The sequence below is a fragment of the Rhea americana genome, unplaced genomic scaffold, assembly GCF_003343005.1.
Source record: "Rhea americana isolate MKP2758 unplaced genomic scaffold, rheAme1 scaffold_332, whole genome shotgun sequence".
Lineage (NCBI taxonomy): Eukaryota > Metazoa > Chordata > Aves > Rheiformes > Rheidae > Rhea > Rhea americana.
Window position 1 is genome coordinate 626,643 of NW_028186460.1, and position 27,633 is coordinate 654,275.

Sequence of the window (27,633 nt, forward strand, 5' to 3'; positions counted from 1 at the left end):
TTTTTTACCTGCTTTAAAGAATAAAAATACTCCATTTTTTTCCCCAGGCATACAATGCTGGGGTATTTGCATCAAAATATGAATACTTAGGGTCAGAATTTTAAAGGTATTTAAGAATCTAAGGGTTTAAGCAGATATCAGGTGGGATTTTCAAAATGTTTTTACTTGACTGCTTTTGAAAATGCTAGGCAAGTCTGGCCCTAACACTCAAGTTGAGGCTATAAATACCCTTGTGAGAAGACTGAACGAACAGTTTGTTCTTTTATTTCTAATCTTTTAAGTTCAGATTGGTGAGTATATCACTTTCATTCTGCCCGAAGGGAAGTCAGAAGTTTATGTACTAGGAATACAGGTAGGTTTGTTTCCTTTGCAGTTCTCAGATGTTCAGATATCATAACTGGTGAGAAGATAGTTCTGTAAAAGACCATAGATGGGTGGCAGAAGCTGCCAAACTGGGAAGGGCACATCTGCCTTGACTGGGCCAAGTCAGTCCAAGAAAAGGTGAGGCTAAAGCTGCAGGAGCTATATTCTCATATATCTTCAGCTGCCACTCTTCACCATTAGTGTAGCTTTTGCTCATAGGACCAAGGACCAGTTTCCCTGAGTTGGCTAGTACTCCTGGGAGGTGGGAGCTGTGGTAGTTTCAGCAGGGGAATGACAGAACCGCACTACGTTAATTAATTTTCTGTGGAGCAAACCTGCCATCTGTATCTCATGGGTGAGTAAGGCTGGCATGGCAGACTGCCACTACAAAGAAAGATACTGTGCTGATTGGTGTAAAACAGGGTTTAATAAAAATAGACTGAAGTTGACACTTGAAATAATGTGACCATGACTAATAAAGGATGCTATTTCAGTACAAAATCTAGAGTAATCATTCTTCTGTTTATATTGTGGTTTAGGTTAGTATGTTAGTAAGTATAGGCTCAGCTTGGATTGGAGTCAATTTGAGAAAATGAGGGAACAGTTAYTTGAATAACTCTTGCTAGTTTCTGTCATTTACAGTCACTCTTCTGTTTAATATCTCCACCCACATGTTGAAAAACCCTCAATAACTGAAATAAAATCAGATGCTTTTAAGGATCTCACAAAACATTTTCAATATTCACAATTGCAGGTTTTGCCTGCAAAACTGTTTAATAGTATTTGTTTAGTAACTACTTCCCAGTTTGTCTGTAGTTATCTCTGTTGGTTCCTTCCATGAGATACACAGCTGGGTATTGCTGGTGAAAGCCATTCTGTCTGTAAGGATGTACAAGAGTTGCTACCCATCCATCCAGCTGTCAGAAGTAGCACCTTGATTTTTTGGTTCCCAGGTGGAAAAGATACAAGTGTAATAGAAGCAATGGGATCATATACACTACAGCTCTTGGCTACCACGTGGTGATGAGTGACTCCATTAAATAGGGACTGCATCCAGTTGTAGTGTAGAACTGCCTTAAAGTTACGATTTACACTCCTTGAAGAGTCTCACAAACACTAGGACCTACTTAATTGATTCTCTTAATTTAGTAGCTTTAAGTTCAGTTTAATAATACACTTGATCTAGTGTAACTGCAGGCTCCCAGCAAAAGGGGATCTTTCCTGCTTCCTTGTATTAGATCTAACAATTGTACAACCAGTCACATCCTGTCACTGATGGAGAGGAAAAAAAAGCATTAATTTTCTGTGGTATCAGCTGATCTGATTCACCATACAGTTTCATGACCTGATGTCATGAAGGAAGTATGCAAAATTAAGGGTGAGGAAAGGAAAGTAAACAGCAGTTTCACTGACAGTGCTGGTTAGACTGGATACAGCTGACATTTACATTAAATTACCTTAGTCCTTAACTGTGCAAGTGCCACTAGCCCCTCTCTTTAGTTGCCACAGAGTGATATAACCATGGGTACCTATGTTTCCATCTGACCTTGTGCCACCAGTGAGCTGATGCCATCTAACAAATTGTTTCCCATCAAGTGGAAAAATGCTTCTTTTCGAAGTAGAGTTAGATAAAAGGAAGTGACCTGCCTTGGGAATGGCGCAAATTTTGGAAGGTGCTAGTAATGACAGGTTTTTTTTCTTTATTTTTTTCTCCCCCTCTCCCCCCCCATGCAGTTGCTGTGGAAACGAGCCCTTAAGGATCGCTTCAAATATGTGCGGAGACCCATTGAAGATGATGAGCAAGTTCTGAGGAACAAATGCAAATTTGGCCACAGGCGAGGACAGACCAGGAAATCTTTATCTGCTGAAAACAAACATGTTGACATGCAACTGCAGATAGAGGTAAGATTTCTAGTGCTTGTTTGAATTCTGTGCCTTCTAACTTTTGCTGTTGCCAATAAGTTGCTCCCCGGTAAAAAGGAGCATAAAGTGATCTAATCGCATTTAAGCTTAATGGTTTGTTCTATTAGAATGAAAGAGGCCAGGCCCTAGACCTTTTCCATTCTGGAGAACTGAATGTCAACAATGGAGTTAAACTTGATAATGTGATGCCCTACATATTTGTTGTCATTTTTACTTGTTGCCAGTCAGATGTAAAATTCTGTTTTTCCTTTTTAAATGCAGTATACCCATTCTACTTCCAATTAGAATGAAAAATAGAGAACTACATCTAAGGGATGAAATATCTGTACAAGTAACAACCCAAAGTCGTATCCGAGCTGGTATTAAAAAGGAAAAAAAAAAAAGTCATATATATCATACCGTCACATTTTTTTGGTRTATTAAAAACAGTTTGTGTTGATGTGTGTTATACAGGAAGTGCATGTATACATTCATTAAGTGTCTCTGTGTATTTTCCTTTAGYTTGAGAATTCTGAAGAGGTATTACTGTCCAGTGAGTGTTTTGAAACATACTAATTTATATGCTTTCATAAATGCATTAAGGTTTCAATTATGCTTTACCAACTCTCTTCCTACTTTTTTCAGTGCTGCAATTAAAATATGGTATAATTTAAGCAATTTTAAGAATATGATATTTAATCAGGTATTCAATGTCAGTTTACATATATCCGTCCTTCTAACTGTTTACAAATATATGTCTGTTTTTAGGGGAGCAAAACTGTATTTCTGCTTAATGCATTTCTAAGTCATACTCCTCTGTTTGCAGATACCTGTAGTTTTCTATCAAAAAAGCATGCAGCTTTTTTAAAAGCTTTAGCATACTCTATTTATCCCCTTGTTATTAATGTATATAGGAATAAACAACTCTCCCTCTTTTTGCCTGCTGTAATTGAAAGGTTTACGAAATGCATGAAATAAGAAATGTTTAATTTGAGTGTAATGCAGTAACATACAGTAAAGGAGAAACCATAGGCTGCCCTTTCCATGCATGCATTAAGTCACTCATCTTTTACTTGCTAATGCTTGGAAATGGCAAATGCAGGATTTTTTTTTTTTTGTCATATCAGCTAGTTGAGAAGAGGTTGGCAGTGATCCTGTAGGAACTGCATGCTATTTCCTTTTACTGTACAGTAGGTGCAACTGCACCGCTCTGTGTCTGCACTGTAAATTAAGAATCACCATTCCTTTTACTGCACTGCCCAAACCATTACTAGCCATCTCTTGCTTGTTTAAGAAACTGAAAAGTAAATACATTCCATCTCTTCTAGAGTCCTAAGCATTTCCTACTGGCCTTAATGTTACAAGTGAATAAGAGTTAAGCTGGAAGGAGGTGAAGGAATGCTGAGATCTCCCCTGAACAAGCTACTTCCCTTTTCTCATTTTTCCTGTATGCTAAACAGCAGGGAAATACAAGTGTAAGAACTTAACACTTGTGAAGCCTATTAAGGAAAGTTTAGGAAGGGTTCGCAGAAAACTGAGGAAATTGTATCTTTCTTAGCTTTAAATGTGTTACTCCATTGAAACTGGATGAGTTTGGCCTGAATCCTAAGTTTTGTCATTAAATTGCAAATGTGCACAGCTGAACAAATTGTTTGTTTAGTGTGAGTTTTGTCTTTTGTATTTTTAGGAACAAACAGACACCTTTCTGCTTGTCCTTGGCACTGACTCTGTTGTGTAAGTTTGAACTGCTAAACAAAGTCTTAACCTCAGAAAATAAATACTTAGTCTGGAAGCCAAAGCCACAGGCAAAACCAAGTAACACTCAAATTATCATTAGCCAAATCCCTTTGCCTTCATCCCTTTCCGAAGGCTGGAAGAACAGATCGATTGTGTGGGCTAGAAGCCAGCCCATCAGGGTTATTTAAGCTAAAAGGTTGGGAAATGAATTCCAAGTTAAGGAGACCCTCAAAGAATCAGTCGAGGACCCCTGGCTCCTTTGTATCTCCACACATACTGAGAGAGATTCTCCCTTAGACTGGCAGACATAGAACATTTAAGGCATTATAGGTCAAAGCCAACTGGCAAACAGAGCAGACAAAAGAGCACATCTGTTCCAAATATGTGACCTACTTACCCACCGCATAGCTGATATCTGTGTTGAGGTCTAGTTTCTGAACAGTTGTAACTCATGTGACACRCTTTGTGATGGTATAATCTTGAATTGTTAGTATTGAGATTTATAAGAAGGTTTTGCTCTTTTCTACTGATAGGAAATGCATCTCTAGTATAGCTGGCATTTGTTTTTACATGAAAAGAATAATATTGCAAATACTACTGACAAAATCCTTGACCATCATGTAAAAAAACCCAGTTGCTTTTACTAACTGTAGTGTTCTGGGATGTTCCCAAGACCACAGATGATATTTGCCCCTTGGTCAGTTCAGGCTCTCCTACCTGCCAGGAGGCATGCTCCTCTGAATGCAGCATAAGTGCTCTCTGCCTCCCCCCCCCTCCCCCGAGGGCATTGCTTCCAGAGAACAACTAGCGGGGACAGCATCCTGCTTTCTCTTCCTATAAAACATCTGCTGATGTGTTGCTTGTTACAGAGCACTATGTTCAAGCAGGGTTAATGAGCAGACTAGCTTCAAAGTTCTTTGCACTGCATTTGCATTGCAAGAAAGTTATTGAGCAAGTGCAATGCCCAGGACCGTTAGTATAGAGTTAGTAGACTCTGCTGAAGGTGTCTGTCACTGGAGTCCTGAGGAAGGAATAGCTTGGAATGATGCTCTACAAATATTAATCAAGTTGAAACATGTCTGTACTGTGCCTGGCATACACATTAATGAGAGCCTCTCTATCCAGGGATATTCAAAACTTATTCAGGAAAGCCTCCTTAATTAGTAAAGTGTCTGCAAGGGAAAGGAAGATCTTCCCTCAGTCATTTCCCACAGTTGGGCAAATACCTTGGATCTGTGGTAACCCAGAAGAGAGCACTTTGTAATGATAACAATCTTGATCTGCTGCAAACAGGGCAAGTATTCTCTAAGAGAGGGGGTGATTACACTGTGAAAATAAACAAGAAGTAAAAATCAGTCTCCCTGCTGCAGCYATAGTAAAAACTGCTGCCAAGGCTGTCATCCAGTGATTAATCTCCTTGTTCATTTCTTAGCATCAAAAAGGTATGATAAAGCCCTTCCTCTGCCCTAAGGAATTATTGGACTTAGTCCCTCAGACTAGCCAGTTGTCACAGGAGAAACCTAGACTAGGAGGATCATGAGAGAGGAAGATAGAAGGAATTGGATAATTGGACACTTAATCTGCATGTTTGGTCAGAGGATTTCCAAAAAGCAGTGATGGGAAAGGGAAGTGTAGCAAGAACTGTTGACTGGCCTCTGYAAGATGAGGCTATGTGGTTCAAACACCAGTTTAGTCTACCTCTACCACTACAAAGGTAGTGACCAAAGAGCAGTGTCCTTTTCAAAACTTCAGAATTTTGGACTCATGTCAGTCTTGAACTGAAAAATGAAGATTACTCACAGCTGTGGTTTGTTTGGTTGTTTTTTCCCTATTGGAAGCTCAGAATGTKGGATGAAGTGGACAGATGCACCTATGACATAATGGGTGATGCAGCTAGGCTAACAGTGTTGTCCATGCAAAGTGTAATTTCATGATGAGTTCAGTTAACCGAAGATAGACATTAAGATGCCCTTAGATGTCYTATGTGGCCTCTAGCTGCCAATCTAGAAGATTATGGGCCTTCCATAGGTCCTGTGTCATCCAGGGATGTTKGGGATACCCTTAGAACATCTCAAATGTCACTAAATATCTGTACCTATGCAACTGTATCAARCTCCTTCTATCCATTCTGGCTGCTGTCTGAAAAAAAAATGTCAGCATAGGCACTATCTAAAGATGTCTTAAGTTATGTGAATTTTAAGTGGGTGTAACAGGCTGGGAGAGCCGTAATCTTAAACAGAAACATAGATGTTGAGTACAGTCCCTTTGCTGATGCCTCTAATTTCTTATATCCCATGACTGCCAGTTGGTGAGGTTGTCAGGGCTTCTCTGAAGCTGTCGTGCAACAGGTAAATTTGGAGTTAGGTGTGAAAAGACAGAATAGGCTCTGACAAGATGTTGCTTAAGATAGCAGTGGATACTTGCAAGTAATTGGTCATATTGCCACATGCAGCAGAGCTGGAAATAACATCATGAAAACTTACAAAAGGGGTGCCAACAGGCTGTCTCCTTTCCCTGACTATGGGATGTAGATAAGAAATATTCTGATAAGTACTTACTTAGAAAGTACTTAAGCAGAAGAATTCTCCAGAAAGTTAAACTCATAAAGTTGGACATGATATTTTTTCTGTATAGGAAGATAATCAGGGATGTTGAAAGAGGTGAAGGTGTAAATCCTCTGTTAAGAGGAACAGATGAGAATCTGAGGAGACCTTTGGTCCAATAGCCAGCTAAGTGGGAACTGAGGTGTGGCACCATATGTGCCTCTTTTGGTGCTAGCATGCAGCACAAGAGTGGTGAAGCAACTGAGACCACTCTTGCCTAAGGCTGAGATTCACTTTGATGAGAATCTAGGATAGAACCTGCCTCAAAGAGAATGGTTGGACCTCCTGGCTTAAGCGATCACATGGAAGGAGGTTTTAGAAAGACAGCATGATGGTCTTCCTGAATTTGGCCAAAATCTGCATTAAGATCACCTTGGGTGACTGGAGGCAGAATCAACAATCAGGCCAGGAAAACTTACTTGCACAAAGTACCTGATCCTGATTGCCTTTACCCCTTCCTCATACAGTCTGTTACCTAGTGCTGTGATTAGACTGATAACAAGCTGGCAGTCTGCTTAAACTTCTGGGGTTGGTCTTAGGGCTGAGTGTGAGGAGACAAATCATGATGAGGAAAGTTGCTGCTTTTTGGTGCTTTGAAGATGCCTGCCCTGTGGGCTTTATGCTCACTGTGATCTGGAAATTGAAGCAATGCTTTGGAAAGAAGAAAACAGAGTTAGGAGATTACAAGTGGGAAAAGAGGAGGGGGAAAAAAAGTGCATCAACAAGGGAACAGGTAAACCAAATGTCCATAAAAATCTGAAAAGATTAACTTCTTAGGCATGAAATACAAATTCTGTTGGCTCAGCTATATGGTTGAGGGGTGCTATTGAGAGGTACAGCATTAGCACCCATTTGTACTGTGCATGCTGTGTGCAGGGGAAACAGGAGCAATATGCCCCTTTTCTCTAATGCTGTGAAGGTTAAAAGTCTCCAAATAGAGTGCCTAGGCACAGCCAAAATATTCATCTGTAGRGATGGAAACTCCACAATGTTTCTGGGCAATCTGTTCCAGTGTTTGACCACCATCACAGTGATAAAAGGTTTTTTTTTCTCTTATATGCAGATGAAATTTCCTGTGAATCAGTTTATGCCCATTGCCTCTTGTCCTGTCACTGAGCAGCATTGCAAAGAGCCTGGCCCCATCTTCTTTATATCCTCCTGTCAGATAYTTATACACATAAGATCCTCCTGAGCCATCTCTTCCCCAGGCTAAACAGCCCCAGCTCTCTTCAGTCTCTCGTTGTACCATCAGATTCTTCAGGCGCTTAATCATCTTCATGGGCCTTCACTGGATGCGTTCCAGCAGATCCATGTCTCTTCTTTTGGGGAGCCCAGAATTGTAACCAGCATTAGAGATGTGTCCTCACTAGTGCTGAGTAAAGGGAAAGGGTCACCTCCCTCAACCTGCTGACAGCATTCTGCCCGATGCAGCCTGGGATACTGTTGGATTTCTTTGCCATGAAAGCATAGTGTTGGCCCATATTAAACTTGCTGTGCACCAGGACCCCCAGGTCTTCTGCAGAACTGATTTCCAGCTGATCAGCCCACAGCCTGCATTAGTGCATGGGCTTATTCCTTCTCAGGTGCCAGACTTTATGCCTTTGTTGAATTTCATGAGGTTCTCCTCTGCCCATTTCTCCAGCCTGTYGAGGTCATTCTGAATGGCAGTACAACAGTCTGGTTTATCAGCCAGTCCTCTGTTTTGTGTCATCTGCAAACTTGCTGAGGGTGCACTCAGTCCTATCATCTAGGTCATTAATTAAATGAGTTTATTATAATATTAATTAGTATTAATTAGGTTAAACAGTGTTGGCCCCAGTATCATAGTGGCTGGCTTCCAGCTGGATCTTGTGCCACTGATCACAACCCTCTGAGCCTGGCACTTCAGCCAATTTTTGGTCCACTGCACTGTCCACTTACCTAGTTCATACTTCATTAACTTGTTTATGGGATGTTATGGGAAACAATGTCAAAAGCCTTGTTCAGTTGAGATAACTAACATCCACTGTTGTCCCCTCATTCACCAAGCCTGTAATCTCATTATAGAAGGCTGCCAGGTTGGTTAAGCATGATTTCACCTTGTAAATCCATGCTGACTACTGCCAGTCACCTTCTTGTCTTTCTTGTGTCTGGAAATGGTATCCAGGATTAGTTGCTCTGTTGCCTTCCCAGGGACTGAGGTGAGGCTGACTGGCCTCTAGCTGGAGTTAGCGGTGACATCTGYTTTCTTCTAGTCCTCAGGAACCTCCCCCAGTTGCYGTGACCTTTCAAAGATAGTTGAGTGGCCTTGCAATGGCATTAGCCCRCTCTCATGGCACCCTATCCAGTCACATGGACTTTGATTTGTTGGGTTTGTCCAGTTTGTTTAAAGGTTCCCTAACTTGATTCTCTTCCACCAAGGGTACGTTGTCTTTGCTTCTGACTTTCCCTGTAGTCTCAGGAGCCTGGGATTCCTGAAGGCTGGCCTTGCCAGGAAAGACCAAGCCAAAGAAGGGATTGTGTACCTTAGCCTCTTCTGTGTCTTTTGTCACCAGGGCCTCTGCCCCATTCGGCAGTGGGCCTACATTTTGCCTACTCTTATTTTGCTAGTTATGTACTTGTAGAAGCCCTTCTTGGTGCCCTTCACATCCTTCRCCAGATGGCCTTTGGCTTTCCTAATGCCATCCCTGCACAATTTGATAGTGTCTCTTCCTTCTGGATCCCATGTCCCTGCTTCCAGCTCCTGTAACTTCATTTTTATGTTTTAGTTTTGTCAGGAGCTCCTTGTTCATCCATGCAGGCCTAMTGCCACCTTTAGTTGATTTYCTGCTCATTAGGATGAACCACTGCTTGGAGGAGACGATCCTTAAACATCAGCCAGCTCTTTTGGGTTCTGGGTTGGATTCTTTCAAGCAGATCTATGACCAGGTCAGTTTGCTCYCCTGAAGACCAGGGTTGTGATCCTACCTTTTGTCCCACACTTCATCTTGCAGGAGCCTAACTAAACTTTACCATCTCATGGTCATTGCAGCCAAGGCTGCTCCCAACCTTCACATTCCTAACCAGTTCTCCCTTGTTTGTAAACATGAGGTCCAGCAGAGCATCTCTCCTTGTCAGCTCCTCAATCACCTGTATTTAGAAGTTGTCATCAGTGTACTCCAGAAACCTCCTGGATTAATTGTGCCCTGCTGTGTTGCTCTTCCAGCAGGTATCAAGGAGGTTACAAATATGTCCCCTGTTGCTGTCAGCTGTTGCATGTGAACCTATCAGAAGGGCTARGAGCCTTGTCAGGACCATCCCTTAGGCTATGATCTAGATTACACAGACCTGCAGTGCCAGATATCTTCTCCTTACCTCTTAATTTTCTTTCCACAACCTTTTGACTTTTTTTCTCTATTCTGCAATATTTCTCATGAGCTTGTGACAAAAAGTGAATTTCTGGCTTTACCTTAGAACTCCAGGAGTGAGGAAACGGGCTCATCTACTGTTGGTAAAGAACAGACACTCTAGACTGTTCTCAGTAGCTTGTTTTTTAAAGGAGTTGAGGTACATTGTCATGTTTGTTCCAGATAAGAGATTTTTTTTAAATTAAACCTTTATTATTAAGAAAGGAAACTCATTAAATTACTCACTCAGGATGCCCACTGTCAAATCAGAGAAATAGACAAACAGTTAAAGATCACTAACTAATGTTCTCCTTACAAGGCAAACGGATGTTACTTGCTACATTATTGAAGTCTGGGTAGAGGAAGTCGAGTGGGTGACCTCAGGAATGAAGGATGCTTCATTTGAAGGGCTAGACATTTTTTTCAGCTTCCTCCTGCACACCTGTTTATTTGTTAGCATWACCTTTTTGGGGGACGTCGGGATAGGACATCTTTAGTAATGATCTGGCCTCAGTCTAGACAGGATTGCTTTTCTGCAGTTTATTGAAATAACTGAGGTTCAGCCTGATTTTCACAATTTTCCTGGGATATTGTTGTGCTGTAACTAGCTCTCTTGATTTGATGGTTAACACAGAGGGGATCTAGAGTTCTCTCTAAATCAGAATGTGCTAGCCTGATATACCAGTTCTGTTAGCAGCTCTCTGTACCCTATTCCTGTCCATACCAGCAAAGTAAAAAATTAACTTAAAAGATTGCACTTGAAATCATTCTCCAACAAGATTTAAAATATATGTAAAATAGTATCTCACAGAGAGAAATTCTTTCCCCTAAAAGAAGGCCACCTTTTCATTTACTTTAAAAAAATCACSTTGTTCACAAAYTAAAAAGAAAAAAACTTAAAAGCATTCTAAGTGAATTGTGCAGTTAGGTGCAATTAAGTTAATGTTCATTTATTGCACTTCACTGGAAAGCAAGGCAAATTTGCAGAATAGGAAGGAGGTTTGAGGGTGAAAACTCAGTTATAAACCAGTTGTGCACAGAACACATTTTCCTGCAAGTGCAGKTTTTTTTTATTTTTTAATAGAAACAAAAACTTCTTTTGATGTTAAAGTAAAATTCAAGTGATGCCAAATTTTCCACTTCTATCAAAAACCTTCAGCTTGTGTTTGAATAAAACTATACTTAGAAATAATGAAAAAGCATAAATCAGAAAGCTTTTTCCCTTTAGACTTTTAGCAAAGTTGAATATGAAGATTTCTACTCACCCACAAACATCTATAAATTTAGTATTCTTTTACTCCACAATGATTTTTTTGCCAAAGACAATCCCTRCCATTAGGCTTAATGTACCAGTGAGATCCCACTGCTCTGTTCTGCTCTTGATTAATAAATATATGCTGCTTGCATTAAATCAATTGGAATTAAAAACATGTAATGATGCAACACACCTGTCCTCTYGATTATCAGCTAATCTGCATTTATGTGGCACTGCATATTAGTGTTGCATAAATATATGCAGCACTATATTATTCCAGTATATTGTTATATAATCCTACAGTAATGAAGCTGTCCAGAGACAGAAGAACTAAGTACTTAAATATAAAAGTCACAGACCTGTCACTGTATTAAAACCACTGTGTACAGGGACAGAGAGTCCCCAGAAGCATAGCAGCTTTGGTCTTCAGTGCTAACCCTACAACTCTGCATTCTTTTGATCTGTTGTTACAAGAAATAGTCTGCGCCCTCCTAGTGTTTTACATCTTGCTTAACCATCCCCTTGCTCTAATATGCATAAACTTGGAAATATTTGTTAAGCTTCTACAGCACTTTAATAAACAAGAAGTAATCTCTGAAATAGCTGCTTTAATGAGGCCAGCAGAAAACTCTCGTTAATTGGTATCCAAAAGGTGCTAGTACAGACTTTGTAGATTGTTCTTACTGTACTGAAATATTAAGATACATTTTATGGCTGGGTGTGTATGTATATCTATATATTGTACTAGTTTAAACAAGCTATGTTAAAAGAGCTTAAAGTTCATAACTAACAAAACCATTCATCAGCCTGGACATGCAGCTTACTGTTAATGCTTACAAAAATGTAATATAGAGTCATTCAGCTAATTATTRATGTCATTAACTAAACTAGCTCTTGAGGACAGAGCAGACTGTCTGGAAAGTCCATTGACCTATATCTGTGTTTGCCTTGACAAGGAAGGTGGAGATAAGATGGAGTAAAGGTCACAACTTACTCTCCTCGGCATTTGTTTCCAAGCAACAGTCGGTTTGTCTGTGGTTATACTGCACCACATKGAGTTTGTTTTACTTTGCTGCCTCTGCAAGTAAGTAGCTGAAGGTGACTGCCTCTCCGCAAATGAGCTATTGCGCTTCAGGTCAGGTGGCTAAACAACTTCCTGCTCTACAGGCAGGAGTCTTGGAAGCAGACCCACAGAAGAGAGAGAAGTCAGTAGCAATAAAGCTGTTTGGAGTTGGAGATTTCAAACTGGCTTTTGCCTCGAGTAGAAAATTTAAATCTAATAAATCMGCAAAAAGGCCCATTCATAGATGTGTGACTACTGGAATGGCAAGGAGTCAGTAACCAACATAAATCAGATAGTAGAAAATAMCAAATACTGATGCAGGGAGCTAGTGGTGATGACAATATGATAGCAGCAAAACCTCCCAAGTTCAGACTGTTACTGGTCTGCTGGAGATTTAGCAGAATAGCAGAATTGCTTCTTCCTTTGCATTTTTCTGGACACATTCTTGACTTGGCAAACAAAATCAAATTATGAGGCCACAGCATATTTGCAAAAGATAGCCTTCAAATTGTTGTGACTATTAAAATTTGTTGAGTAAGGGCAGATTGGAATATGAGTCTGGATTAAGGAAGCATATCAAGTTAAAATGCAGAACTGATTTCTTAATTATTCTATAGATAGACAAGTTTTTCTTTGAACAGTTGTGGACATTCCTCACAACTGGAAGACTAAGATCACATTACTTAAAAAGGGTAAGTAGAATAATTTGATAAGCCTTTCAACCTGGTAGTAATACTCAGTAATAATGCAGGAGTTTATATGTGGCTCTTACTGAAGAATTAATGGAAGGTAATTAACATCAGTCAGCTTGGGCTCATGGAAAATAGAACCTGTCAAGACTACCTTGTAACCTCATTTGGAAAAAAGTTTGCCTGATGAAGGTAAGCACTGATGTAGCTGGCTTTGCAAAGCATTTTTATTTGATCAATATTTTGATTTTAAAAAAAGGAATGTCAGAATATTAACAGTTGTAACAATTGGATATATGAATGCAAGTGTTACCAGAGAATTATCACTAAGAATAACTCCTAGTGGTTTCTTTCAAAGTGGTTTCCTTGATTCTTAGCTATATGATCTCTGCTTGATCTCAGGCATTGGTTAGAAAGACAAGAAAGCTGAAAAACCTAAACAGCAGGGGGGATGAAAAAGAGACATCCTTCAAAAAGCCGAACCTGTGTCCAAAGGAGGCAAATAGGAATAAAATAGATAAATCTGAGGAAACTAAATGCAAAAAATAAAAGAAAGGAGGCCCCAAACAGTTTGAGGAACTGTTTACAATGAAATCTTAGAGCTGATTGTAAAGGCTTTTTCAGACAGGTTGGAAGCAAGATGCCTGCCACAGCTAAGGTGGAATGCTCAAGGTAACTCTTCAGGTTATAGAAGTGCTCAGAGAAYGAAGGCTACATCAGAAAAACCAGACAGATTTTTTTGCCTGGGTTCTCAGATGAATTTGAGAGACCTTGCGGAACCTTTCCTGAGACGCAATGTCAGGGGATCTGTCTTAGWCTAAGTCATTAAAATGAACAGTAACAAATTCCCAGAATCAAATGATATTTGTGGAGACTTCCAGAGGAGTTGAAAGATAAAGTAGCCAAATTTCTAATTGTGATGTGCAACTTCTCATAAAACATGTTACTAGAGAAGTGGAGGTAGCTAATTTTACGCCATTTTTAAAAAAGTTTCAGGGAAGTGCTAGGGAACATATTGACCAAAAAACCTACCATCTTTACTGGCCAAATTGGCAAGAACTGTAATGCAGCCTCAAGAGATGAATTTATTGGGAAAAAAATCAACAAAGTTTCTGTAAACAAAAGTCATGCTTCATAAATTTTTAGTTCTTTGAAGTAATCAGCAACCATGAGGATAAGGGAAATCCAGCTGATATAATTTACTTGAAGTTTAGAAGAGATTTCATCACACGCTTTTCAAAGGCTCTTAAAGGATATAATCTGACAGGGTAAGAAGGAAGGTCCTTGCATAGATAAATAGTTAAAAGATAGGAAGAAAGGAGGGGGCAGGAGTGGTTAGTTTTTACAGTGAAAGATTATTAGTGTCTAGTTTATGCAGTTCATTGTATTTCTAAATGATGTGCCAAATAGTCTACTGACTACGTTTGCTGATGGAGCTAAGAGTAATAAAGACAAGGGCTCGCTGAAGAATTGCAGAAGAACCTCATGCTACTGAGTGACAGGGCAAGAAAACCAGCAGATAATATTCAGTGTTGATAGATGTAAAATAAGGCACAAGTGGATGACTCAATTCTAACAACGTTTACAATGATGGGCTCTGAGCAGAATATTACCATTCACAAATGAGATCTTTGTATCATGCCAAAGAAATTTTGGCACAGTGCTTTGCAGCAGCCCGAAAATACATACTGAATATTCAGTATGTATTTAGGAAAGAAGCTTTCAGAGAGCACATTTTTCCATTGTGTGTTCCTCTGGTGAACCAGGATCTTGACTTGTGTTTGCAGTGTTAGTGCGCCCATCTCATAAAGGCCCTAATAAAATAAGAAAAATTTTAAAGATAGTAACAAGGAAACTTGAAAGTACGGAACAGCTTTTATATGTGGAACAAATAAACAGCTTAGCTTCTTTTGGCTAGAGAAGTGACTGAGGACTAACTGTGACATATCTGTGTAACTATGATGGCAAAAAAAAAAAAAAAAAAAAAAAGGAGAAGGCAAACCAAAGAAGGCAGTTAAAATGTTGAACTTAATGCAGAATGTTGTAAAAGCTAAAATACTATGTGGGTTTAGGAAGTGACTGAAAGAAGAAAATCTTCTGAAGGCTCCTAAATATAAGAATATAACCCGTGGTCTAGGAAATCCATCAGCCTGGTTCAGCGGAGTCTTGACAGTGCTCTGGGGAGGTGCAACTACAGGCTAGTCCTGTTTTTGTGCTTTACCAAGGCACCTGCCATCAGCCAGTTACAGCAGGGTATTGGACTAAATCCTCTGACCCGCTACGTTCCTCCTTGTGCGGTGAGAAAGACGACAGACGCCTGCTCTAGAGGGGCACAAGCAGACATTGCTGTTTGCTTGTGCCCGTTGAAAAGAATGTTGTGGACTGTGCTGATACAGCACCATCCCAGGAAAGGACCATGTGAAAACCTGTGGGGGTCATGGTAGATAGCCGTCCTGCGTTCAGGGTTGATTTTCTTCTGTGCTACCAAAGGTTATTGAAATCCACGTTTATATAGTAGGAGAAGGGCTTTTTTTTTTTTTTTTTTTTTTTTTTTTTAAAAAAAAAGTGTATCTAGTGCAACCATTTTTGGAATACTTCATTCACAATTTTAATACAGACAGATGAATTAAATCTGAAAGTCTGTTTGCACATAGGGACACTGCAGAGCAGTTCTGGATGTTGTATGTTGTGCAGCTTTCTGGAATGCAGAAGGAAGTCTCTCAGCAGGCTCTGGCTTTGGCCCTTGGGCCCCCACTGGCACGGATGACAGCTGCATCAGTGATACAGTCATGGGAAATGCTACTGTAAATGCATCCCGAGAGTGGTAATTGGACTAATGCTGCTTCTCTGTATTTTCTCAACTTATTTCACAGACAAATTCCCGGCTTCCTTTGACAGAAACTAAACAGTGCCGGGCAACTGCCACTGGTGTAGTGCTTTGGATGGCAACCTCTCTTAGTATACTATTACTGTTGTCGGAATTCTAGAAGGGACAACGAGATAATTTCAAGCAAATTATTAGTTGCATCTTCAAGCATGAAATAACTTTTTGAAGACACCAACAGCAAAATTATTTAAATAATGATTTTTGTTAAGAGTTTTCTTCACTTCTGACTTGAAAATGTCTCTTAATTCAACTAGTGTTCTTGGGGTGTACTTCAGTTGCAGGAATGTGAGAGTTAGTTGTCATACTGTGAGACAACCTGTATGAGTAAGAAGAAAATAACTATTTCTCTTAGCAGTACAGCAGTAATGCTGCTAAAGAAGTAATAGTGAGTCATCATTAGAACTACCTATAAATTTTCAATAAACCACAATTAGGAAACCAGACACAGGCATAGGAATTTCACAAATATCCTCAGTTATTTAATCTGAACTTGGGAGACTTCACTGAGAGGTATAGCAGTATGTGAAAACAGATTTATGTAGCTATTAGAATATCAGGTGAGTTCACAAGGGCTATACTGAGGCTATGCTGCAGGTCCCTTCTGCTGAACTTGACTGCACTTCATCTACTACTACCCAAGTGAAGTACAGTAAGTATTAAACATCCATATCAAATCACACAGGTCCTACATCAGACAGAAAAGATAAGTGATCTGTTACATTCTATCCTTGATTTGTTGATAGGAAGAATCTGTTTATCTTGATGGCCGAGTGATGGATGTACACATTAACTGGCTTAAGCAAGAATACATGAAAACTCAGAGGAACTGGAAAGAAGTTGATAACAGAATGAATGTGACAATAGAAATACGGAGAAAGATGATCAGTGATAAGGCACCTTTAAAAGAGATTCTCAGACTATTTCCTTTCTTAACATGCCCTTATCAGGTAACAGCTGGTTTTAATAATGGCATTAAATTCTATGATACAAGTATGACATAAGTGTGGGTGCCTATTTTACTGTATGTTTGTAGTAAAGTATCAATATTGTTCTTTTTAATATAACCCGAATTTCTGCTGCTAACCCCACTTCAGAAGATTCAACAGTTGTGTATTAAATATGTCACACACAACAGAAGTGGATTATTTAAAATACTTTGATGATACTTGATACATTTCTTCCCCGTTTTGAAAAGAAAGAAAACCGTCTCCTCCAGTTTATAATCTTATTTTACTCAGCTAGTCTTATCCCATCTTCAAAGCATGCATCTCATTAGCTATTTTCAGTTTTGGTTTTGAGGAGTGCAATAATACCCATTTTTTCTTTTTCTGTTAGCTTTTTAGGGAGTTCCAGCTTCTCACACACATGGACATTTATAAGAAAACAGTTGAGATTTTGGAGACTTATTCAGAAAACATATTATCTTTCTATGTGGTGAGGAGTAATCCAATTAACATTATGCTGCAAGAAAATCTGAAACTGCACACTGAGGAGGACATTCTGAAATGTCAGTACAAATCTTCTACACACTGTTTGTCTGAATTTTGTAGCAGCTAATTGCTCTTACTACTATAACTCATCCAGCTCCAATTTTACTGCAGAAACATTTTAACATTTCACAGTTGCTTGAAAAACATGTACTAATAATGGGAAAACATTAAGAGTAAAAGCTAATAAATTAGAGGGGAAATCAACTGAGTAAGTTAGATACTGAAACTATTTCTTTCTATTGAATAAATAAAAATGTAGGTTTGATAAAGTTAACAACTGCCCTGAAAGAAGTATTGCTAAATGAGTAAATTACTTATTTCTAGGTATGCAAAGTTTTGCTTATTTTCAGAAAATCCATGGAGGAAACTCATCTTCTATTTCAGAAAGAGTCCTGAAAAAAAGAGACTGCTTCCTTTAAAAAGGGAAGTATTGTTCCTAAGGTTAAAATCTTGATCCCAGTGAAATACTGGAAAAAGTAATTATGTACCGCTAATTCTATTCCAAGTACTCTGTCTCTGCAGAGACATATTTCAGGGATAAATGCACAAAGTATTACTGAAAGCATAAAACCCCTTGAAAGCAGTTATCTATCATACTAAGAGGTCCCTATGCTTTCTCATCTGGCTCCCTGGTTGTCAGAGGGAGCGTGTACCTGCTGCCACTCCACAGCTTTCAGGCTCAGATGTCTGGGGAGTGCCGTCGTGCAGCAACAGCATGTTTGTCTTTATTCTTCCTGAATTGCCACTCTGGATCCCTGCCCAAGAGCTAAGCTCTGTGAGAAGTACTCCTTAGACTGCTACTTTCTCCCAAACAAACATAACACCAGGATGTCAAATCAAATGTAGTATGCTCTGAATATGTGCATTTCCTATAGGARTTTCACCCATTTTACTACCAAGCTGTTTCTTATTGAAGTGGCCAGTTTACGTTATGATATTGAGTGAGTTTTTGTTCTTACAAACTTACTTACAAAGATGAGTGCTCAATCACCCACAGTAGATAAAAAGTGCCAATGAATGATTTGTTCAGAAAACCTTTTTGGACTTACTTTCTACTTGTACTTTTGGCCTTAGAAAGCAATGGATTTATATACGTGCRTACAGGTTTTCATGGGTTTTTTTGCTCTTACATAATATGTCCACAAGGATCCTATTGGAAGTATGAATTCTTAAGTCACAAGGTCATTAATTTGTTGGGTTTTCTGATGAGCAACTTGGCTTTGGATATATGTGCTGTTGATGAAAGGATGGTAGGTTACAGACAGGTACTGTTAATAGCTTCATGACGCTTAAGAGTATGTATGTGACACTAAATTATTCCAAAGCAGTCCTGCCCCCTCTAGCTCAGCTTTCCTTCTGCACCACTGACTCCCCCATTGCCTTTACCTTCCTTCATCTACAGTGGGAGGCCTGCAGGCAGGTTGGCCTCTCCCTTCTCCCCCTGGCAGCAGCTGGTGTTTCCACAGCCACTGCTGGAGCAGCGCACGCTTGCTGCTTCAGTGGCGCCACTGGTTACTGGTATGCAAGAGCCTGTCCTGTGAGTGGTAGCCAGTACCACATCCTGGGAGCTCCTACAGCACCAGCTCGTACTRCAGCCTTTGCTGCAGGGTGCAGCCCTCTGGCAACAGGGCTCTCCAGAGATTATGGGGGAGAGAGCGGTTTGGGGAACCCAGCAAGCAAACTCCACTAGAAACCACCCAAAGGCCTACTTACRCCTGAGATATAGATAAATTTAATCGGAGTACTGGGTAGCAGCATGTCATGAATGGTTTGAATGCTACTGCTCACTACAAGCTGGGGCACCTAAACTTTTACTTACAGTACAATCTGCTCTTCCAAATAGATTGAACAATAGTTCTGCTGCTGAGCTGTTAACTATTTCGTAAGCCACAACCTGCTTGGTTTTTATTTCCAGGCTGATACTGTAGTGTCAGAATGGTTCCATTTGTAATTCAGTAGAAACCCTTGCCTTTTTGACAGATATGAAGATGACTGCTGCATGTATACTTCTGCCAGATGTCTTTGGAGATGATTCCAGTCTGTTTGCTGTGGTGAATGAGGAGGTAGGAGACAGCGCCCCAGCAACCCTGGGGGTCTCTTCCTCATATGAGTTGCCTGAGCACATCACTGGCCTTTTGGTGGCTCAGTTTAGTTCCTGGGAAAGGGATGACGTTAGCCTGCATTCTGTGTAATATATTCATTTCAAYACTAGCTTAATTCAAAGCACTGTTACTAAGCTTGCTTAATTAATTATCTGAACTGCTGTTGCAATTTATAATCGAGTCACAAAAGTGATGCTGTGGCATCATTTGATTTTTTTTTTTTTCTTTTTAATTGCAGGTGAAGGTGGTAACACCAGTGTTGAAAGTAAAAAATCCCTTCAATGTGAATTTGTGCGAGTTTGCTCTGTACATAGAAAGCGAAGAGCTAACCCAGCTCGATGACTGCACCATGGCTCTGGCAGCTTTCGTGGCTGCATTTCATGTGTTTGATATCCCATGTCCAAAGGGAATCCACAGAACACTGAACTTCCTGGAGTCTCTGGTCTTTGAGATGAGAGGTTCACCATCCCTCCCAGCCCAGGTGAAGAGAGGACTGGAGCTACCTAAACATCCCAGTATTTCATAGTGCACACAACACCTGCCGCAGCAGCGTTTGACGTTGTCACAAGTAATCCTGTCGTTGTGAAGATAAATCTCTCATTCTTTCTGGTGAAAGCGGATTAATAACTCAGTTGTGTTTCGTAATGCTTTTTATTGTATTGACTCCTTATTTTTAAATTTAAAACCTGAGCATTTTCATTATTTTAAATGGAAATTCTAGAGCAGTATGAGCATTAGAATAAAATTTTATAGTTTACAGCATGTGTTTGGTACTATTTTTCCAAATGGAGCATTTTCCAAATTCAGATCACATTTTGACTTTTTCTTTTTAAAAAAAACACACTTGCGAATTAAGTTAAGCACTCTGCTGCTTCAGCTGTTAATACATTTAATGTTTTGAAGTGATGCAAAGATTTGTATATTGCCACCATTTCACTACATTATGCTCATTGAAAGTGTGCTATAATAATTTCTTGCACTTCAAACTGGTGGGCCTGCTTTTTAATTTGCAGGATGGTGCACTTTTGCTATTTTCTCCATGCACAAAACTTGAACATCTTGAATTTACTAAGTAAGAATTCTAAGATGAGCTATCAAAGCATCAAGGTCRAGTTTATCTGGGATGTGGTCCTGTGCCTTTAACTGCAGTTTTGGTACTAGGGAAAGAACTACTCATTTCTCTGAATTTGTTAAACTGTTGAATTTCTTGTCTGCCCACACAGAACAGAGSTCACATCCTCTCTTCTGTAGCCTCCTCTTGTCCCTAACACAGCCTTTTTTAACTCCTTGAACCTTGAGGGCTGGAGATCCCGGAGGTTACAGCCTGAGAATGACGGGCTTCAGACAAGTTTGATGGTGATGGGCAGTAGAAGCAGCCAGCAAACTTTACTTGAGCTACTGCATTAATTACTCTATGCAGAAACAAAAAGGACTTTTTATTTAAAGTCTGTTCAATCTCTTCCCAGTCCCCAAAACATCCATGTAGGCAAAGCAGTATCCGTGGTCATCTCTGCTCTAATTTTAAACACACACACACCTTGCAAGATCACAGAAGTTTTGTTAAAGCCTGGTTGTGCAGGACTCAGTCCAATGCTGAGATTACAGTAGGAGTAGGAGAAAATGCTGTGTTTAAAGGTGAGACTTCCTTGCTGAAGTTTTAGCATTTTTCACTTGGCTCCCATGCAACCCACAGTGGCCCCTGAACATACAATTGCTGYGCCACCTCCAACACAAGATTCAAAATCCAACCAATTGCTATTTTAAAGATTCAGAAGGTTTTTCTGAGTACTTTGAGAAAGAAACCTAATTTGTTAGGTGTAATCTCTGTAACACAAGCTGCTATGCTCTGTTAATACAAAAGAGGAATTCAGTAGAGTACATAATTCTGCATGTCTTCACTATTGTTAATAGCTGCATGAGTAATTTTAAAAGGTTGCTATCATTTAACAGAGGTTTATTCTGCATTTTTAAAATAGTATTAATTGGAAGCCATTTCTTAAATCACAGTACGTTGTAAGTAGGTACACAAAAAGTAACTGTAGCAGCACGTCTCTTTGTTGGGTCTCACTGAAGGGCTAGTTCAGCCTCCTGGTTTCCAGTCTGGCAGAGGTGCCYAGGCTCTTCACTGGACAGAAACACCCACCAGGGTTCACTGGTCCACAAGGGAAACCCCCTGGAAGCCTGACTGTGTGTGGGGGGGGGAGAGCATGGGGAAGAGATGCCTGTGGCTACAGAGCCAGCATGGAGGAGAGAGACACACAGAAGCTGAGGGTTCAGGAAATGAACTACTTCAAAGGAAGAAAGAAAATTTGACATTTTAGTACCTGCATGAGCAACTCCCGCTGTCACCAGTGACAAAATCTAGGACCGGAAATGGGATTCTGACTGTTACAGCAAGTGGCCTGTGAGCCTTAGAAGTGTCAGGAAAGAAGAGAGAGCAGTAGCTAAGCTGCTTTTTTTAAAAAACATAGTCAAATTGAACTACAGTGAGGAATTACACCACACCACCCTCTCAAACAGCAGGATTCATCTGTGAGAATCCTAGGCATCCACAAATGTAACAGACATCTCCAATTCAGATTTTATTTGTATTGTCATACAATAAGAGTGCAATCTGAATGTACAAATTTTAAACAAAATGTAAAAATATTTATGCAACGCTATGGAAGGAAATTAACAGAGCAATGCAACTCACTTCATACTCACCCTGTTTTACCTCATATTATGGCAAGTACCAGTCACCTAAGTGATCTGGAAAGGGCACACAGAGTTCTTGAAATCTTAAAGAACTCCAGCCGAAGAAGCCAGCAAAACTATGGGAAGATTTAAAATTCTCCGAGCTCTGTGCAACAGAAATGCTCTGTTTGTTCGTAGCTCTTAAGGCCAAGCACTTGCCCACCTCAGCACTAAGGAGAGGGTTTCCAGAAAACCTGATCCAACACTTCTCCCTCTTGTGGAAGTGAAATTCTGGAACAATCCTCAGCATACAGGTAGCTAGGCTTTCTCCAATTTAAAGTGCATCCGGTTTACATCTTATGTATATATACCAAGTGCAACAACTTTTCCTGACAAACAGTTAAACGAAAGAAGGGTGCCTCACCTAAGTACCTGCTGGTGGAACCTGCAGCATTGATTGATGAACTGGTGAGGTTCATGCCTTTTACCTAGGATGTGCTTAGGCACTATATGCATTTAAGGATCCCTTTCCTCCTTACTTTGTCTTTCCCTATACTATGCCTTATTTATTTATTTATCACAGATTTTCAATCTAGGAAGTAGAGAGTTAATTCTCCCACCTTTGAGAAAACAAGCATATGTTGAGCACAAAGATAGAACAACTGTCCAAGTTTTAGCACRCAGTTTTCTCTACTGTTGCAGTAACTCTTGTTAATATTCTTACCTCAAAATATATGCATTTTCCTTCACGTACTGAAGGGCTGTAGCAGGCTCTCATGTTAAAAGGCTGGGACTCTGTTGTGCAGCATGAACAGAAAGTCTTCTATGAAGTCAAACTTTATTTTTCAGTTGCAGCCTTCTCTATACTGATCTTTTGGTAGAATACATTAAAGATGCTGGTGGAAAAACTCACATAACATTTTTGTAATCGTGCAAAAGTAAAAACATTCAGTTATCAAAAATGCATTGTAATTTCAACCCCCCAACAAGGTTTTCTTTTTTGTTTTATTACAAGCAGACAGACAGTTTTATAATCTGTAAAGTTATATGCTGTAGCATAAAGTGTCACGTATGTAACATTAAGTAAGTGTTTCACTTTTAAATTATGGCACAAATTCATATTAGCCATAACAGTCTCATCTGGCTAGCTGTAGCCTCATTTTTGGCTAACTAGTTTTTATTTTGATAGTACAAAGTAAAAGCTACTGAAATGAAAAATGGGTACATGAAGTAGAATTCAAGAATTCTTAGAAAATATTAACATTCCCTCATATAATACAGCATAAATAATTCATGAAGGTTTTCTTGATGTCCAGAGAAAGTCAGRGATCCTAACCATCCATGGAAAATTAGCGCCATTAGTTTGGTAAATAAGACTAGCTGACTTGGTTGTTATACAGTAACTCCTTAAAAGCTTGAGCACTTCCCAGGATTCAGATGTGTCCTCACTCCAGGAGAACATAAATAGTCCACCAGTGCTGAACCTACTTTTCTTCTTTTCTGAGTCCTTACTCAACATTTCTTGTGAGTCTTTGTGCTTTGAATAAAACATGAGCTCCAGTGGAGAAAGCTGGCTTGTACACATTTTCCATTATCTTCAAAGTTCATTGTGTGAGTTTTTCTCTGCAGCTTTGAACATCAGAATGGAATTAAAGATTTTCAGGGCTGGTCCCAGTTTAATGCTCATTATTTTGACTATATCTGATTGGGTCATTAGCAGAAATGCTTCTCCATCAATTTGCTTAAAAAAAAAAATACAACTATCAATAAAACTCAGAGTGCAGCAACAGAGATGTTTCAGATAATAKGAAAATAAATTTCAAGCAATTTCAGACTAGGTGTACAGGAATGGCTGAATACAAATACTTTCATACTTCATGATAGTTTTGTTTTGAACCTTTTAGACAGATGAGCTAGTTCAAAACAAGAGGATGACAATCTTTTCTGTTGGAAAAAAAACTGTTTGGCTAATCTTTGTCTAACCACCTTTTTATTTTCATACTGACAGTAAGAAGTAAAAGCTAGTAAAGAGTATAATGGGTACATGAAGTAGAATTCAGTTGTACTGCAACATAATCGCTCTTTTTAACCTCTCAGTTTCTCCTTTTATGCAAGCCTTCAGAGGAAAGCTGCTGCATTTAACATATAACCAAAGAACTGAAGCTCTCTTCAGCATACTCCTTTTCTTCATGAAGTAACAAAGAATTAAAATTAATTTGTGGTCCCCAATGTAAATAAGGAATTGAGTAGGTAAAACTGCCTCTTAAACAGACAAAACTTTTGAAAACACTAAACATTTTTCTAGTGTTATTCTCTACGAGTGTTATCTTACTAAACACAACTAGTGTTTATTTTCTTGTAAACAAATCACTGTGTTGGCAGCAGACAGTGTAAAGCATAAACATGAAGAGCCACAAGGCAAAGCCCTAATTTAAAAGGATTTTCATTTTACTAGGGCAAATAATTCTGTGTAAACACCAGGTCACTTAGTTATCTGTAGTAAGTTTTCACCGTCACATAGGCAAGACAGTTTGGCCTAAAATTCAACTGTGGTGCACTGCTTAGGCTTAAAGAAACTAATCTGAGATGTAAACAGTATAACTAATTTCCTGTAAGACTGGTACAAAGACTTTCAGAATCAGATAAGCTGCAAAGGAAGATACGAAGTACAACACAGCACTCTTAATTTGAGAAACACTGCAGTGAGAACAGGATCACACAGCTACCACAATTACTTTCTACTCATTTTGTGCAAAGCCTAACTGGGTGGGCTCAAAACCAAAAGTATGGTAATGTGCGGGTGCCCATCTTTTTGCAACATCTTAATACAAGCAGAAGGGCCAGGGTTCGTTTTCACAGCAGCAGAAGTTTGACCCAACACCTTCCACTTACAGAAAGGTCTTTCATTACAAGCCAGATAGGGAATGAAAGTCTTTCAGGCGCCTTTGTCAGAGTTACAGTAACAGTATAAGCACCGGACATAAGAAACAGGGCAGGACTCCATAACGTAATGGTTAAGGCATTTACCTGTAACTGTGGAGAAATAAATCGGTGATTCAATGACTAGGTCAATGTATATCTAAACATTAACTGGGAAATGAAAGGGAAACCCCTAGCTGTACTCTTATCCTGCTTCCTTGCCTACAATCACTGAGCTATAAAGTAAAAGACCAGAAATACCTAACAGTTGGATGGTTTTTTTTTGGTATCTGTTTCTGGTTTTAAGAGATTAGGCATCTATAATTCTTGGGCTATGTCTATAGTAATAAACAATGATTGTATTAGTAAACAGTGTCAGAGAATGGTCCCTGGGATGGTTTTGGCACAGGCCAACTGATCCTCTCTGAAACAATTTCTAGGCCTGTTTTGGGAAGCTTGCATGGTAAGAGACCATTTCCAATAGATAGTCTGTATCTATGTTAAACATACCGATGAGGCCATGCCAGCTGGCCTCACTGTGAGAGAACGTGCTAGCGTGATAGCTTTTATTAATCTTTATTCACCGGAGAGACTCACTAAACGACACAGGGTCTGAGTTCGGCCTGGATCCTGCCACAACTGCAAAACACCTAAAAGCTCAGCAAGTGTAAAATGCCCAGAGATGCAGCCTGTCAGTTCTTYGATACACCACTGTAATGGTCACTACAAAGTCTTAAGCACAGCCTGAAAACCTTTGTCACGTAAGAGGGTTACCTGGCTCTCTAGCATCTGTACACGTTTTCTTCAGGAGGTGCATTTACCTCCTCAAGTCTAAGTACCACAATTACTCTACACTTGAAAGGCTGKCTGACTTGAGCTGTTTCAGGATCATATTCTGCCTGCTCAGGTGCTCTGGCTGCGGTAGGCACCTGAACCCTCGGCACTCTGACAATTTCTGACCAAATAGTCTTCTTGAAGCTAACAAGCCTTTGAGGGAAGAAGGGGGAACAACCAGGCTTAAAAAGATCTACTATACCTAAAATCCCTATCACTTCCCAGGGACAACTTTGGCACAACAAGCTTTTCGGATACCAGAAATGCATGTTTGGGGTGTTGCCAAAGTAAGTATATACTCCCTTGAACCTAGTGAGAAGCATTCAGATATTCTTATTTCCTGCTTATTAAAATCATAGTTGCACACTGGCTATAGCAGGAGGAAGAACTTCAAGAGTTAGGTGTGATTAGAGAAGATGCAGAGTTTTAACTCTGCAACTCAGGTAGTTAACTTCAACAACTGTTCTTTCTGTTTTCTTTTTTTCTTACGAACATCGTATGAAACAAACCATGTACTTAAAAAAAAAATTCCTCAAACTAGATTAAGAAAGCGCATTAGGAAGTGAGGAAGTTCTTTCTCTTCTACGATTAGTTCTAAGTAATTTAAGTTGCAGCGACAAAGCTAAATGAACACACAGGAGAKCTGGTTACATGTTTCATGTTTCATGTTTCATATTCCATGATAGGCAAAACAACCTAATCTTCCAGACATTTATTTCTGACTTTAAACATACGCTTCATGTATATACATAATTTATATGTATTTTCAATGATAAAATAAAATTAATTTTCCACTAAGCTTTGTATTCTATGTTTGCTTTTAATAAAATTCACCCACCTCATCTTTAAACACCTTGCCATGCTCTTCACATCCTGGTAAACTCCGTATGAATTCAGACACCTGCCACCAAAGAATACAATGAAAGCTTTTGTAAGACCAGTGTTTTTTTCAAAATGGTCTTAAGAAAGACTGGCAAGCATTAAAGCAAAGGTTTTTAACTCTTGTTTTTGCAACTTCAATTTAGGTGTTCCACCCTCTTCTATCAAAGCATGCAGTCATGCAGCTGGATACCTAAGGACAAGATTCACAGAATCAACAAACTGAAGGAGTACCTGCCATCCTAGTTCACAAGACATCTAAGAGTATGATACAGCTAACTCCCTCAAAAACATTCTGTTTTTTATATCTAGTTCAGTTCCAGAGCCATGAATCCTCTCTTGGTGAGTTACTTCTTATAAACAGAAATGGCTGCTGCCTTCCTCTCCTTTACTCCTTCTMGCACAGAGATTAACCTTTATCAAAGCTCCTATTTCTTCTTCCTCTCATTAGAGGAGCTCTGACTGCAGAAATGTGCTTTAATCATAGGTACTTCTGATCAGGGACTAAACTCTGACTATCCAAGCCTTTCTACACTTWCACAGTTACAAGTCTCTGATCTTGAAATTAGGCATCACTGTCTGCCGATACTCATACTATTCCTCTTCATACTAGACTCCCACCCTCCAAAACAGTGTGCACGTCCAAACTACGTAWGAAGTGTAAGGCCAGCAAGGGCTAGCCCATAAACTGTACATGGGAAACGTTTGTGAGGATGCTAGATATTACTAGTACAGACATACCCTGAGTATCTAATCTGTTGGGTTTATCAATTTTTTCCCCTCTCTAATCCCAAATATGTATCTGTGTGTGTGCACACACRCGCGCGCACACACACACACATTTATTTGTGTCTATCTATCTGTCTATC

The 27,633-nt window shown here is 39.5% G+C and overlaps 2 protein-coding genes across 4 annotated transcripts in view; one reads left to right on the forward strand and one right to left on the reverse strand.

Moving 5' to 3' along the window:
* The window catches only part of SAMD3 (sterile alpha motif domain containing 3), a 49,055-nt gene extending 28,842 nt beyond the window's left edge, over nt 1-20,213 (forward strand). For both annotated transcript variants that reach the window (XM_085311130.1, XM_085311129.1), the window contains exons 6-10: nt 2,098-2,265; nt 16,608-16,811; nt 17,200-17,371; nt 19,335-19,417; nt 19,695-20,213. In XM_085311130.1, coding sequence (XP_085167256.1) covers nt 2,098-2,265; nt 16,608-16,811; nt 17,200-17,371; nt 19,335-19,417; nt 19,695-19,982 — 915 coding nt within the window. In that variant the 3' untranslated portion in view covers nt 19,983-20,213. The remainder of the gene's footprint in view (nt 1-2,097; nt 2,266-16,607; nt 16,812-17,199; nt 17,372-19,334; nt 19,418-19,694) is intronic.
* A 1,849-nt stretch (nt 20,214-22,062) lies between these two features.
* Nucleotides 22,063-27,633, reverse strand: part of L3MBTL3 (L3MBTL histone methyl-lysine binding protein 3) — a 78,303-nt gene continuing 72,732 nt past the window's right edge. For both annotated transcript variants that reach the window (XM_085311126.1, XM_085311125.1), the window contains 2 exons: nt 26,724-26,786; nt 22,063-23,873 (listed from right to left, as the gene is read on the reverse strand). In XM_085311126.1, the coding sequence (XP_085167252.1) occupies nt 23,730-23,873; nt 26,724-26,786 (207 nt within the window). In that variant the 3' untranslated portion in view covers nt 22,063-23,729. The remainder of the gene's footprint in view (nt 23,874-26,723; nt 26,787-27,633) is intronic.